The sequence below is a fragment of the Podarcis liolepis genome (assembly GCF_965112155.1).
Source record: "Podarcis liolepis genome assembly, chromosome: 13".
In the NCBI taxonomy this organism is placed as follows: Eukaryota; Metazoa; Chordata; class Lepidosauria; order Squamata; family Lacertidae; genus Podarcis; species Podarcis liolepis.
Window position 1 is genome coordinate 56,878,445 of NC_139573.1, and position 14,311 is coordinate 56,892,755.

Genomic DNA, 14,311 nt, shown 5'->3' on the forward strand with positions numbered 1-14,311 from the left:
CCTAGGCAGGATCAAAACTGGAGCAGCTGCTCCCCCCCCCCCCGCCCATCAAGGTAAGAGTTACTTAATTTGCCCAGTCCTGCCAAGTGGAATCAGCAGGAAGGACAACGCTCCAACACTGCAGGAAAATCTGTTATTTAAATGACTAGTAATTCTTTTAGCAAAATAAAACACAAAATATTATTGACTACTCCTATGGAACCCCCAATGGGATACTGTGGTATTCAAAAGTGACCCCCCCCTCCCAATTTTTCCACATTTTTAACATGCTTTTTTAAAATTAAAATGAAAAATCACTCATAGAAAAAAACCATCACAAAAAAGAGGCATGAAAAATCAGAGCAAGAGACAAAAAGAGGGCCAGAGACATCAGCAATACATTCCAGACATTTAATTTAATAGAAATTACAACAAGCCTATAAAAAAATTAAAAACACAATGAATGAATAGATCTTTATTACTAAAAGCTATAAGGCGTCACAATTGGTCACAATGCGTAGAATACAAATAACTGATTTAAAACTGAGCAACAGCAACAGCAAAGCAAACTTACAAAAATGTAAAAATCACTCTTGCCTAAGTTTACTCCACGTCTCACACTCCCCCTTATGATACTTGTCTTGGTGCCTAGCTCTCAACTTACTTGCAGCCAGGACAAATTTTGGAACCAGTGCAGTAATAAATACATTATTGTCAGCAAGCAAAATAGATTTGCTCAAGGGGAGGTCGGTTGGAAAGAGAGCAAAGGATGCAATCGAGGAATTTTTGTCTAGGGGATATATACCATATAAAGGGCATCGTAACAAATAGTGTTGAATGTCCTCCACTTCTCCCAACCAACTCTTGACTCATCCTCATCCCATAAAAATCTTTGATAATTAGTCCTGGAAATTAGACCTTTCATGGTCAACTCTAAACCCAACTATTTAGTTAAACAAGTTAACCATGGCTGGTTTGATGCTCAATGCGTCACTCAGAAGAACATTCTAAAAACACAATAAACATGGATACTCCTTATTTTGCAAGGGGGGTCAGCTGCATTTCCAGCACACCGTAGTTTGTGAAGCTCTGGGTGTATTCCTGCTATGTTGTATTATCCACAGGCTGGAGGTTGGCGAAGACTGGTTATGTTCTGCATTATTAACGTAAACAATAAAATCATACCAAACAGAAAGAAAATTCTCTTCTTCTTTTTCAACCTCCAGAGGCTCTCAGTTATACAGGCAACCCCTGTTTTGCATGGGGGTTGCATTCTGGCTCATCACTCGTGATGGCGGAGCGTACATAAGCCCATTCTGACCCCCTTTCTGGCCACTTCCAGGTCACCAAGATGCACATGTGTGCAGTTGGGTAAAAACTGAACACACGCTAATTGGTCCTTGCCTGTATATCCATTTTTATAGTAGAGCTTACCCTCACGCACCAGTAAGAAACATCTGCTGGGGTTAAAAGGTAAAGGTCAAGGGACCCCTGACCATTAAGTCCAGTCGTGGCCGACTCTGGCGTTGCAGTGCTTATCTCGCTTTATTAGCCGAGGGAGCCGCCGTACAGGACTAAGCGCCAGCAGGACTAAGCCCCTTCTGGCGAACCAGAGCAGCGCATGGAAACGCTGTTTACCTTCCCGCCAGAGCGGTACCTATTTAACTACTTGCACTTTGACGTGCTTTCAAACTGCTAGGTTGGCAGGAGCAGGGACCGAGCAACGGGAGCTCACCCCGTCACGGGGATTTGAACCGCTGACCTTCTGGTCGGCAAGTCCTAGGCTCTGTGGTTTAACCCACAGCGCCACCCGCGTCCCTTCTGCTGGGGTTAGAAATCTGTAAAACCAAGCTATTTTTCCATTTATAATCAATAAATTAATTGATTAAAATTATTTCCCCTTTACTGTTCTCATTGGCTTCCCTGCTGTGATTCTAAAAGGTTTTTTCTGGCCATTCCAAGCTTTCTAACATTGCCCATCAAAAAAACACACCACATGTCCACTTTTACACATCCACCATGCCCATGTTGAAATGTGATCCCCAGGAGCCTGAGCATGGGTAAATGTGCTCTCAGCCCCAAAAAAGCTTGTCACCCCTGAGTTACAAGGTTATTTATCATGAATTAAAAATGAAGAAATGTTGAGTTTTGTATTTATTTACAGTATAAGGCTAACTAAAAATGGCAGTGTCACTTTTTCCCAAGGCGTTTCTTAATCCAGTGCCCCACCAATATCTGCGGCCTCTTCTGGTATTCACCCAGCACGTCGTGGGGGGTGGAGATTTGGTCGCCCTCCAGTCGGTTCAGGAGTGTTACACAGACCACAGCACCTGCGTTTATAAAACAAAACCCAAGACCAATACACAGAGGTTACTTGGAAATAAGACTACGAACCATGTGGGGGAAATGACACTTTACCCAGGATAAGATGAACTGAAACTGATGAATTAACCCAGCAAACAAATAAACAGTCAAACATAGAGGAAAGTGACAGATAAAGCCAATTCACAATGGAAACAAAACCTTCAGCAGGAATTGGGCATTTGTTCACTAGCCCATAGGCAGTTTCACCTCCACCTTCAAAAAACAGAAGAGCAAGGAAGTTCCTCTGTGCGCACAGGGTGATTATTTTGTTCCTCAGGGAGCTGCGGTCAGCAGGACATAACTCATCAGGTCTCTGCTGTGGTGTATTTGCTGCCACCTCACTTTTCCCCGCAGAACCAGCTCTTGTGATATTATGGCCCAGATTTGTTCTTATATTAAAAAAAATAAAATAGGATACTTTAAAGCTTTCTTTCTGTGGTTCTGAAGTTTGGATCTAGTTAAAGGTTCTTCACCTTCAAACCTAAAAGCATTCTTAATCATGTCATGCCTAATTAGTGGGAATTCTGCACTGCGGACGTATGTTGAACTTCGACTGAGATCAAATTAGGGGTAACGGGAGACTATCAAGAACCCCACAGGAGCTGCTTAGGACCAGAAAAGGGCCAAATCATAAATCAAGCAAGAGAAGGAAGCAGTATAAACTGCAAGTGGCATCAAATCAGGTGGAAACATCAGACAAACATCAAACATGAACTGTATGCATGTTTTGGTCAAAATAAGAGAAGGTCTAATGGACATAGCAATAGTTATGAAATATGCTGTTATTCTGAGCATTGAAAGAAAAACTGAGCCCAAGATTTTCAGACTTAACTTTTCAAACTATTGTCTGTCTCCAGCCTTAGATAAACTATTATGGATTGCACTTGGAATTACTGATTAAACATTATACTAAAGCATTAAGATACTCAGCATGTATGATCAATATTAAAACTCCTCTGTGGCTATGAATTACATGATAAACTATTGACTGTTGAAACTACTGACTTATGTAAGACTGGACACATGTGCTGCTTACCTTTGATACCAATAATATTGCACATGGCTGCAAAAACAGAGGATTCCATCTCAATATTCCTGACTCCGGCCTTGTAAGCTGCCGTTAAATATTGTGCCTTCTCTTCCTCAGTGTATGAGCAGATTGCACCATCAAGACGAGCTTGGCCTACAAATGTATGAAATGCAGATTTTAATACATGCAATGAAATCTCTACAATAATACCCCATGGAGTTGAATTGCCTGATCAGCTATACCCGGCTCACCGCTTGAACTTTGGCCAATGGATGGAACCAGAGCTACTGTTTGGCTGGGGAAGATTTCAGCTCACTCTGCATTTGGGACCAAACCATCCCATTTCCCTCCACCCTACTTGGACCAATGTGCAGATCAGAACAGTTCTGAGAATTAGGCCACACTATCAGTTATATGTGTTATTTTTCATGGGGAAGCATTCAACTGTGAGAATAATCCCCTCACATGTAGTCTAAAATGTAAGGTGAAGCTGTTCCTTTAACCTATCAAGATTCTGCTTGTGTAAACTAGGTCAGACTTGTGGGGGACTATTGGTTTAATTATCCAAATATTCAGATTTTATTGTTTCAATATTATTCCGTTTTGTTTTTAAATGCACACGTTTAGCGAACGTTTTAAATGTTTTGCTTCTCTTCTGTTTCCTTTGCTTTGTTGTTCATGAATATGGTTGCACCCTTTCAGCCTTACCTTCATAGAAATCCAGAGTGCACATGGTGTTCCCAAAGACTGTTTTGAATTGATCCAGTTCCTTGGCACACTCCATCAAGTCTTGAGCCAGTTCCTCATCTAAGTTTGTGCTACGATATACAGGCTTTCCCAGAACAAACTGTTCAAACTGAGGTTTGAAGGTGGCATCTACAGATTGCTTGGTGATCACCACAGATCCTGGTGCCAAACCTACATTTCAAATATATGTTTCATAATTATATCTAGAGCTCACAAACCAATAACTGTGATTTCATTTCATATTTTGCTTTAAAGTAGTAAGGGCATGAGGAATACCTATTCCCCCAGATGTGCCGATACGAATAATGGTTACGTTGGAACACCTGGAATGACACAGCAGCTTGAAGAGTTCATGCAGCATGATGGCAATGGAAGGAATCCCCATTCCATGCTGAAATGAAAAAAGTGGGGGTGGGGGGAAAGTCATAGTGAATAAATCATTCTGTTCTAGGTTATTGTGGGGATGTGGGGAAGGAAGAAAATAACTATTTTGATGGTTACAACCTTCTATTATATTGAAGCATTGAAGCAGGAAGCCAGCAAAGCATTTATCCTGAAAGAAAATATTGCACTAAAGCCATTTTTTATTCGGAGATTTTCAAAATACAGTCTGTAGATAACCATAGTAGCAAATATTAATGATAAAGAGACTTGCGGTTGCAAGAGTGTACAATGTGAAGTCAAGTATATTAACTAAAAGAGTCTCTCCAAAAAGTGGAGGAGCTATAGTGTGGCTACATTTATTCACATCAGCAAGAAAGCAACATCACGCATCATCAAAGGCAATTTTATTTAAACCCTTCAGAGCTTTTAATCTACCTGTTAATTTCTCAGCCAGGACCATTTGCCAAAGGTTAGCGCACCATCTAGAAACAGGCCATTTCCCCAGTGTTTAGCAATCAGTTGGTAAGCTGTCACTAACATGAAAGTTATCAAAAACCTTGTAAGGTATATCAGCATATTGATTATCAAACAGAAATAGCAACACAACTATGGAAGCTTTCAGCTTTGCCAATTTCCTCAAATACCTTTCGCAAAAATTGACTGACTATAGAGCAATTCCACCACAAGTGGTAGAAAGTTCCTTTTGTGTTATAGCCTCTCCAGCATTCTTTGTTCTATAATCCGTATATCACTCAATTTAATGGGTGTAACATGCCACCTGTAAATTAATTTGGGAATATTTTCATGGATTCCTGGGTAATTACATGAAAATGTCAACAAATAGACTCATTTTTCATTTTATTATATTGTTAGCATGTTCTATATAATTTTAAAGTTATTTCCCCAAATTTTATCATTTGGCAACAGGTTTTCACAATGGCATTTTACATGTGAATAAAAACAATCAGAAATATGACATGCAAGGTGACTCAGGATTTCTCTATTTAGCCCCCTGAAGCTCAGTTAAGCACCTCTGCAAGAAAATAAGGAACAGGTTAATGACCCTTTAGTGTACTAATAGCTTTGCCTTCTCATCTGGTGAACTGACAAGACATTTTATGTTAGGAGGAAAATCAGATGAGCTTAGGACAATAAAATGTACATTGGTTTAGTGTGTAATCTTGACCACAAAACATGTGCTTTTTTCCATCTCAACAAATGAAAAGAAAAATTCATATTCTTTAACTTTATTCTTTTCTTTTTACCATTTTTACCATTAAGAAAATGTGATGAGATAATAACTAATATGTGTTTTACAGTGGTGCCTCGCAAGACGAAAAAAATTCGTTCCGCGAGTCTTTTCGTCTTGCGATGTTTTTCGTCTTGTGAAGCACGGTCCGTCGCAACTGCGCCTCTTCAAGTGGCTTTTAAAAAAAAGCGCAAGATGTTTTTGTCTTGCGAAGCAAGCCCATAGGGAAAATTGTCTAGCGAAGCAACGCAAAAACGGAAAACCCTTTCCTCTAGCGAGTTTTTCATCTTGTGAGGCATTCGTCTTGCGAGGCACCACTGTACATGCAAAATTTCTTGTGATCATTGTAACACAGTTACATTGTTCTTCTTCCACTTTAAGACTGATTGTGCTTAAAAGGGAAGGGAAGAGATTTCTCTCTGTTATTCAGCGCTGAGTTTGAACACAACAGCATTCTGCAGGGAGCTGGTTGGCACATCTGAATGCTTTCCTGAGCCACCCAGTGCTAAGGATCACCCACCTCCTGACAGGGGAGGAGTGTTCCTGCTTAGTGCTGAGTTTGGGCATGCCAGAAAGCTCCCTTGGATGGTTTCAGCTTCTGCCTGGAAGCCAAAGGAAGGAACCTCTCCACTGTGAGAGGCTGCCGTGTCCTGGAGCCTCCGCAGTGGTTCTCAACCTGTGGGTCCCCAGATGTTGTTGGACTACAACTCCCATCATCCCTGAGCTCTGGCCTTGCTAGCTAGGGGTGATGGGAGTTGTAGTTCAACAACATCTGGGGACCCACAGGTGGAGAAAGGCTGCTCCAGAGGAACACAAAGCACAAGCCCAAAGCCCCCATTAGCCCACAGTTTTGTGTCCTTTGTCAAGTGTACGTATGCAGTTTGTATATATACAAATCTAATCTAATAATGCATTAATGATAATTTAGAGATATTTTTAAAAGAGAAAATTCAGTTTTAATTGATAGTCAATGTATTGCATGCCCACAAATATCTGGCCCACTTACACTGATGGATAGCACAGGCCCTGCTTTGTACATCGCGTAACGATCGGTTCCTGCGCAGATATTGGGGTAGTCCTGGCCTGGGCTGCCAACTCCCAACTCTTCAGCTATGTAGGTAATAAAAGCTTTCATTCGCGAAGGGCTTCCTCCAACACACACAAACTAGGCAAGATCAAAGAGAGGAAACTGTAAGAATATTAACCATGGAAATATTTAACAATGCATTTTTTAAAACATTTTAAAAATAGAAATATGAAAAGCCTGTTCATGCTACAAAGACGCCTTTTGACAATTCACACTAGACAATGCAGGAATATGCAGCTGCCCCACATGGGGATCAACCCTGCGACCTTGTTGTCACCAGCACCATTTACATCTCCTAACCTTTACATCTCCAAACAAGGCAGGGAAGTCATGGGTGCCAGTTCCCAGAGCAAAATGGTACAGGATGTCATCGCTCATCTTCTCAAGATGTTGATTTGGGACACGAATGGGGGTTTCCCTGTCAAAAGAAGGGAGAAACTTAGTATGAATTTATAGCAGCAGAATGAGCATCTTTAAACAAGGCAACAAGTATAACGTCTGGACAGTTAGGATTCTTCTGGCTCACAGCCTTGAATGTTTAGAATTGTCTCACGTATCGTATTACCAAGAGTGGAGTTGGGCCCACCAAACTCAGCTGTGCCTGCCCAGGGACTCGGTGAAGGAACCAGGGAGAAGGGAAGGAGATGGGCTGGAGTTGGTTCTGTCGCCATCCAGAATAAAGCTGATGTGCATTTTTCACCATTGGAGTGACGGCCTTTTTTCAGGCTTGCAGGTGTCACTTCCCCGCAAATGTAGCAGAAGTTATCTGCACTATTAACAGATTTACGAGGCCTCACTGCAGGGATCACTTGTGACGCAGGGTAAATGGGAGAGTAGCCCACAAAGTCACACAAATGACTTGCTCACCAGTTGATCCTTTGCTTTATACTAATGATTGCTTAGTTATTTATTTACCACTATTGTTATTATTGTTATGGTGTCCATGGTTCTCCTCCTCCCCATTTCCTCCGCACAACAACCCTGTGAGGAAGGTTTGGCTAAAAGATGGTGACTGACTCCAAGGTCACCGAGGGAGCTTCATGGCTGAGTAGGGATTCAAACCCAGCTTTCTCAGGTCCTAGTCCAACACTCTAACCATTACGCCACAATGTCATGACTCAACTGCACTACTCAGCTGCATGCCATTGGTCCTGGTGTGCCTGATGAGCTGGTGCAAGATGGCACCGTATGTCACAACCAGAAGCTTGAAATGCAGTGTTACCAAATGAAATTCTGTACTCAGTATGGCGTGGGTTGCTTATGCATGACCATCATTGTATCATCTGAACAGGAACCGATCAGCAGATCCCACACACACACACCCCTTGTTTTTGTGTTCAGCATCTCAAAATTAGTAAAGATTGCTTATTTTCCTTTCAGAGGCATCTTGTGTGTTGTGGGGTGGTTTAGTTGGGATCTCCTTTCTTGTAGCTACCCTTCAGAATGCAGAGTGATGAGGGAGCAGGATTATACCCGTCACGCCCGCTGACCATGCTCTCTATGCACACACAACGTGATGTATGGGAGATCTGTGTGTACATAGTTAATATGCATGTAGGTGCTTTCAGACATTACACGGTTTGCACTAAGGTGTAAGGCTAGCAGGCACAATCCCACAGCTTCTTCCACATCCATTCAAGCAAAGGCCTGAATACTTTCTAGCCCTCATGTGCAAAATTCCCTAATTCATTGATCTGCTGTTTACAGAATTGCATTTCTATGGGCACAACTGCATGATTGTTATTTAGAAGGCAATCAAGACAAGATTTCTTAAAAACAAAGGTTTCGCAGCAATAAATCATGTTCTTAAAGGTTACTTGAAAGTCAAGTAAGTGTAAGTATAAGAACAGGCAGAGCAATTGAAGAAAGGGCACAATGGCAAGCAGTTGTCCCTGCCCCACACCCTGTCTTATCCACCCCCACTTCTGTGATAGCAATATAATGGAAGTTTGAAAGTAATGTCCCCCTACTCCCCCCTCCCACAATTTGTGAGGCAATTTATACCCAAACCTATTAAATAGCACTTGATTCACTTCTTACGTGGAAGATGTGTTCACGGTCTTCTCCACAGCATCCCCAGAAGCCATGATATTCAGTCAGACTCTGAGGAAGGAAATTTAAGAAATGGGACATGTACATCCCATGGTCAGCACTGTGAAAAATTGTATAAGGAACAAGATGGTTTGCCAGCAATAGAAATAGACAGAAATAGATTATTATTATTATTACTGGTTACTATCAGTATTATGATTGCTCTCATTATTTTACTTTATTACCCATCCTTCACTGTAATGTCCCAGGGCAAGTTACAATTTAAAATGAAGTTTTAAAACTTACAATTAAAAATGCAACTACAAAAAATAAGATGAGGCCTGCAGATCTACATCTCAGGTGTCAATGGGTAAGCATTCAGCATTCACAGAAACCTGTATAATGAGATGAACCTTTGTAGGCAGGGAGCTCCGCATCTTGGGGGCTGCCACAGAGAAGGCCCTCTCCCAAGCCACCCGGCTGAGAGTCTGGAGAGTGCTGGAACTGCCAAGAGGGCTCCCACTGCCAGTCTGAGCACCCAAGAGGTTTGTAGTAGGGAAGGAAGAGGTCTTTCGGATATTTTGGGGCTGCGTGGTTTAGGGCTTTAAACACTAACCTGAGCACCTCGAATTGGGCTTTGAAACAAAATAGCAACCAAAACAGGAGTTACAGGGGGGTCTGCCTGGAACCCCAGCCCCACATCTGGCTACTGCATTTTGGAGCAATGGAAGTTTCCGACTTGTCTCCAATGGGAGTTGCTCCAAGTCGGGCAAGGATTTGGAATTGCTCGCATGAAAGGTGTCCGCTTCCCTTCCCTTCCCTTCCCTTCCCTTCCCGTCCTCTCCTTTTCCTTTCCTGCTCCAGTCCGTGAGAAGCCTGTTTTAATGGAGGTGCTTTGAGCAACAGTAGCTCTGTCCACAAGCTATTTTAATTAAAGCATACAGTGAGCAGGCTTTCTCAGCAGCCATCCGTGGGGCTGCTGCCTCTTTTCCCTCTGGGCTGCTGAAAGCAAAGTGGAAGGAGAGGACGGGGGCAATAGCCGCGTCCAGCAAAACCCCAAACCCCCGGCCAGCCGGGTTCCCAGGATGCCACAGGCGGCTTTCTATTGTATTTCCTCCTTCATTGAACGGGAGGAGCGGAGTCGAGCTGCGGCAAAGCGCAGGCTGCCCAGAGGGTCCCATAGCCAAACAAGGAGAGCCCTCGAAGCCCAGCCAGGCGCGCCACACTCCGCCCGCCGCTCGGGCTCGTCGGAAGCCGGGGAAGGAAGACGGCCAGGCTTGGGCGGCAGGTGCGCCCGGCGCTGACAAGCCCTTGGGCCGCCGCCTCGCCGCCGGGGGTCCGCCGGCAAGGAAGCGCCTCCTCGCCCCTCGCCCGGGCGGCGACGCACCGAAGCAAGCGCGCTCTCGCCTTCGTCGCCGTCCCCCCCCCCCCCCGAGGCCTCTGGCCGGGAAAGGAGACCCGCGAGGCGCCTACCTGAGGAGGAGCGAGGCCAGCAGAGATGCCGCCCCGCCTCTTCCTTCCGCCTCGCAGAGACACGGCCGGCCGCGCTGCTCGGGAAAGGGATCCTCCCGCAGGAGCGCTTCCTCGGCCGGCGAGGTCCCGGGGGGGGGGGCACCGATCCCGCGCCACAGGCTGAGCTCTCTGAAGAGCGCGAGGAAGTTCTCTTGGGAAGCCCCCCGAGGGTCTGCACTTGCAAAGAAAGTGGTCCGCGCTTCCCTATTTAGGATCCGGCCTCTCTCGGAGCCCTGCTCTGAACTTGCAAGCCAAAAGAGGCAGGGAAGGCGCTCTCAAGGCGAGTAGGAATATCTCCTTGTTCAGGGCGTGGACTTTCCTGAAGTTTCCTTCAGAATCTAGCTGGTAGTTGGACACAATATGCCGGAAGCACTGAAGGACGCAACGGGGGAAACTCTGAAATAACATCACACAAAGTGACGCCAGAGATCACCGCCGCAATTCCTTTAACTAGCAAACATCCTCCAAAGAAACAAAAGTTTCATTACTATCAGCTGTGATCACAAATATTAAGTAACGACCTAGAGATTAGGCAAAATGTAAGATGATCAGCGGAATAAACTTCACAGACAATTGTGAAACTACATTCCTATAATTTACTTGTGAAAAGGCTAGCTGGATTATTCTGGGCAGACAGTGTCCCGGCCCAGCATAAGTGGCTGAACATTTTCCAGTTCCGTGGCAAGCAGTTAGAAACATAGCAGGCATTCAGACACCCCCCCCCCATGCACTGAAAGAACACATGGGGGGGTCAGACGCGGGTCAGCCAGTGTACCCAGCACACACACACACACACCCGCCTTGCTGGAAAGGGTTGAGTGTCCTTATCGACTTGCGGAGGTCACCTCTCCTCACATCACATTCATCAGTGTAATTGTGCGAAAGGCCCTTCCTACGCGCTCCCTCGAAGCACAACCACCTTGTCCCCTGGCAGGGAAATGAAGGCCGAGTAGGAATGCAGGACACTTCTACAGGCTGCCTCTGAGTGAGCGTCCAAAAAGAGACAATCAGATTTTAATTTGGTCAGAGAAAGAGATAGAGGCTGGCATTACCAGCTTAAAACAGGGAGATCAGGTTTCTTCCCCACCCCCCCGCCGCGTTTCAGTTTGAGCTTGACCATTGTTGGGTTCATCACTGCTTTTTCACGTTTCCACGCTGTCTGCCCACACCTGTGGGTGGGGAGGAAGTGGGGATCATGTCTTAACCTGATGTGAATTGACTGACTGGTTTCCCTGCCCCAAACTCATCCCAAACTCCATACGGCTGTCATCTTCCTTCCAAGTAAATGTGAATGTGTAAGATCACAGCCCATGGTGCAGAAGTAAGTTTCAATGAGTTCAACAGGCTTTCTTCTCAAGTAATGGAGGTAAGCAATCCTATTCCCATTTATCTGGGAGAAAGTCCAACTGGGATGTCTGTTTTTAATGGGAAAGCATTTTACAGAGGGGCACAGAGACACATTGACTCCCTCCCTTTGTGGGTGCAAGCAAGTATCTTGGATTGTCTTTCTACTGGGAGAGCTGTGTAGAGACAGAAACATCATCATTATTACCATCTCTCCCCCCCAACCCCCCCAATTTTGCCATGTGGGGGACATGAAAGACCACCCACCTGCAGGAAATCTGGGCTTCAACTGCCAGTTGAATATAGCTAGTTCTCAAATCAGACTGAAGCTGGTTTAGGATAAAGCATTGTTTGAGAAGAAGCTAAATGAACATCTGCAGACAGGTACCTGCTCAGCCAGCTCCTCTGGCTATATTTTTTAAAGGATGCTGCAGAGGTCCTAACATTTGTTTGCTGTTTGCTGCTGCCCCTATCACCTGCCACTCTCCACGTGGCCCAGCTGTGTCAAGACTAGCTTTGCTTCTTCAGTCTTTGCATGTCTGGTGAGCAGATACTATAAAGACATTTTCTTATCTTAGAAATGTTCATATGCTAGTGGCTGATACACCATCCTGCAGCACAACTCAGTTCTTAAGTGGCAAGCTGTGTAAAAATGGTCCTGGAGATGAAGGTTTTGGAGAAAGGAAGAAGTGCCTCCAGTTTAATATTTCATTATAAATTTTAAATTAAAATGTATAATCAGCTATGATGCATAGCCATCGTATGATAAAGCAATAGCAACAAACCAGTTCCTAAGTAAGAATAACTTATTGAGTTATTCCATGTTTCATTCCATTTTCCATTTCAATCGTGGGATTAGTCCAGTTTTGACCTCGAAACTGCCTTGGCTGCTTCATACAATGACTTTTGTCAGGAGTGTGTCACTCAGTGGCTTCCAGTATCCTTGAACATGGTATCCTCCTGTTGTAGCTGCCTGAACTGGGGGTGGATGGCAACACACTGTGGTAGTTCCAATCCTACTTGGAGGGTCATTTTCAGAGGCTGATGCTCTGAAAGTGCTTTTCAGCCCCATAGAGCCTTCAGTGTGGGGTTCTGCAGTGTTCAATTTTATCCCCCATGATGTTCAATATCTACATGCAACCACTGAATGGGGGCCAACCAGAGATTTGAAGCATGCTGCCAGCAATCATCTGGTAACACACAACTCTACTCTTCTTTTACACCTGCAGGTGCAGCAGTGGATATTCTGGACCAATGCCTTGCCTTAGTAATGAATCACATGAGAGCCAATAAACTGAAGCCTGGTCCAAACAAGATTGTTAGTGGGCGGCTCCCTAAACCTGATGAGTGGGATGAGCCCTGCTCTGAATGCGGTTACACTCCCTCTGAAGGAGCAGGTGCATAGCTTGGGGGTACTCCCAGGTCCATTGCTGCAATTTGGGCCTCAAGTGGCCTCAGTAGTACAGTGCACCTTCCATCAGCTGCTACAGGCAGCTCTGCTTCACCCTTCTCTGGACAGGGACAGCCTAACATCTGCTAGCTGTGCTTTAGAAACCTCCAGGCTAGATTATTGCAATGCATCATACATAGGGCTGCCTTTGAAGATAAAGAACAGTGGTGGACTTGGGTACTATGGCACCCTGTGCGAGGCCAAAAACTGGTCCCCTGCCCAGCCTTCCCAAAGGCAGGTAAGGAAGCACCTGGCTTTGGGAAGGAGGTACTGAAAAGGTGAGTAAGGGAGCACCTGGCTGGGAAAGTGCTAGCGGCTTGGGGAAGAAGGCCTGAGGGCTCATGCCTCCTTCCCAAACCCCAGTGCCTCGCTTACCTGGCTTTGAGATGGTGCCCCCTCGGCTCAGCGCCCAGTGCATGCGCTCCTAAATCTGACCCTGTTAAGAGACTAAAGCTTGTGCAGAATTTGACAGCCAGGTTGCTGACCATTGCAAAATGGTCTGGACATATAAAACCAGTTGTGTCACTCACTACTGCACCAGCTATTAGAGAAACATCAGATTTTAGAACTGGAAGAGAACGTGAGTCATCAAATTGCAACTGAAGCATCCACAAAAGATGACAGTCCAACCTCTGCATAAAAACCTCCAATGAAGGAGAGTCCACAGTCTTCTGAGGGTGTCTGCTTCATTGTTAAACAGTTATTCCCATCAGAAAGGTCTTTCCGATGTTTAGCCAGAATCTTTTCTTGTAACCCGAATCCATTGGGTTGGGTCCTACTCTCCAGAGCAACATAAAAAATGCTTGCTCCATCTTCCATGGGGCAACTTTTTGGATGTTTAAAGATGGCTACCATATCTCCTCTCTTCTCTAGGCTCAGCCTGCCCAACTCCTCAACTGTTCCTCATAGGGCTTGGTTTCCAGACTCCTGGTTGGCTCCTCTGCACACATTCTAGCTCAAATTGTGGCTCCCAGAACTGGACACAGGACTCAAGTGCTCCAGAAGCTATGTGATATTCTCATTTGATATGCTCCTAGTTTTAGGTGAAATGTAACTTTTGAGTAGATTTTGTATCATAATTTTGTCCTTTGCTGTTGTAACATAAATTGTCTTGGCTAATGTGCCTAGTCGATA

General features: G+C 44.7%; 1 protein-coding gene and 1 long non-coding RNA gene across 6 annotated transcripts; one reads left to right on the top strand and one right to left on the bottom strand.

Moving 5' to 3' along the window:
* Positions 1 to 376: 376 nt before the first annotated feature.
* UPP1 (uridine phosphorylase 1) lies at positions 377 to 11,342 on the bottom strand. Of its 5 annotated transcripts, XR_014518399.1 has the most exons (9): positions 10,345 to 10,642; positions 8,881 to 8,943; positions 7,141 to 7,258; positions 6,760 to 6,918; positions 4,397 to 4,511; positions 4,082 to 4,291; positions 3,380 to 3,526; positions 1,805 to 2,309; positions 377 to 1,439 (listed from the first exon to the last, which is right to left on the bottom strand). XR_014518399.1 is itself a non-coding variant. In XM_083470892.1 (8 exons), the coding sequence occupies exons 2-8, from the start codon at positions 8,925 to 8,927 to the stop codon at positions 2,170 to 2,172; spliced, it is 936 nt and encodes a 311-aa protein (XP_083327018.1). In that variant the 5' UTR covers positions 8,928 to 8,943; positions 11,180 to 11,342; the 3' UTR covers positions 377 to 2,169. The 5 variants fall into 5 exon arrangements, 4 of the variants coding, with proteins under 4 accessions (XP_083327018.1, XP_083327017.1, XP_083327019.1 ...); XM_083470892.1 differs by lacking the exon at positions 10,345 to 10,642 and adding an exon at positions 11,180 to 11,342 and having other exon boundaries at positions 377 to 2,309; XM_083470891.1 differs by having other exon boundaries at positions 377 to 2,309; positions 10,345 to 10,595.
* Positions 11,343 to 11,542: 200 nt separating this feature from the next.
* LOC310691232 lies at positions 11,543 to 14,268 on the top strand. The gene is made up of 3 exons (XR_014518401.1): positions 11,543 to 11,749; positions 12,152 to 12,269; positions 12,957 to 14,268. It is a non-coding gene; the product is annotated as an uncharacterized lncRNA (long non-coding RNA).
* The last annotated feature ends 43 nt before the right edge of the window (positions 14,269 to 14,311 follow it).

Excerpts from the sequence above, each read along its gene's own strand:
- UPP1 (XM_083470892.1), bottom strand. The coding sequence starts at position 8,927 with ATGGCTTCTGGGGATGCTGTGGAGAAGACCGTGAACACATCTTCCAC. Across the intron at positions 7,259-8,880 it reads ACCGTGAACACATCTTCCAC|GGAAACCCCCATTCGTGTCC; the intron begins GTAAGAAGTGAA and ends TTCTTTTGACAG. Across the intron at positions 2,310-3,379 it reads CAATATTATTGGTATCAAAG|GTGCTGTGGTCTGTGTAACA; the intron begins GTAAGCAGCACA and ends TTATAAACGCAG.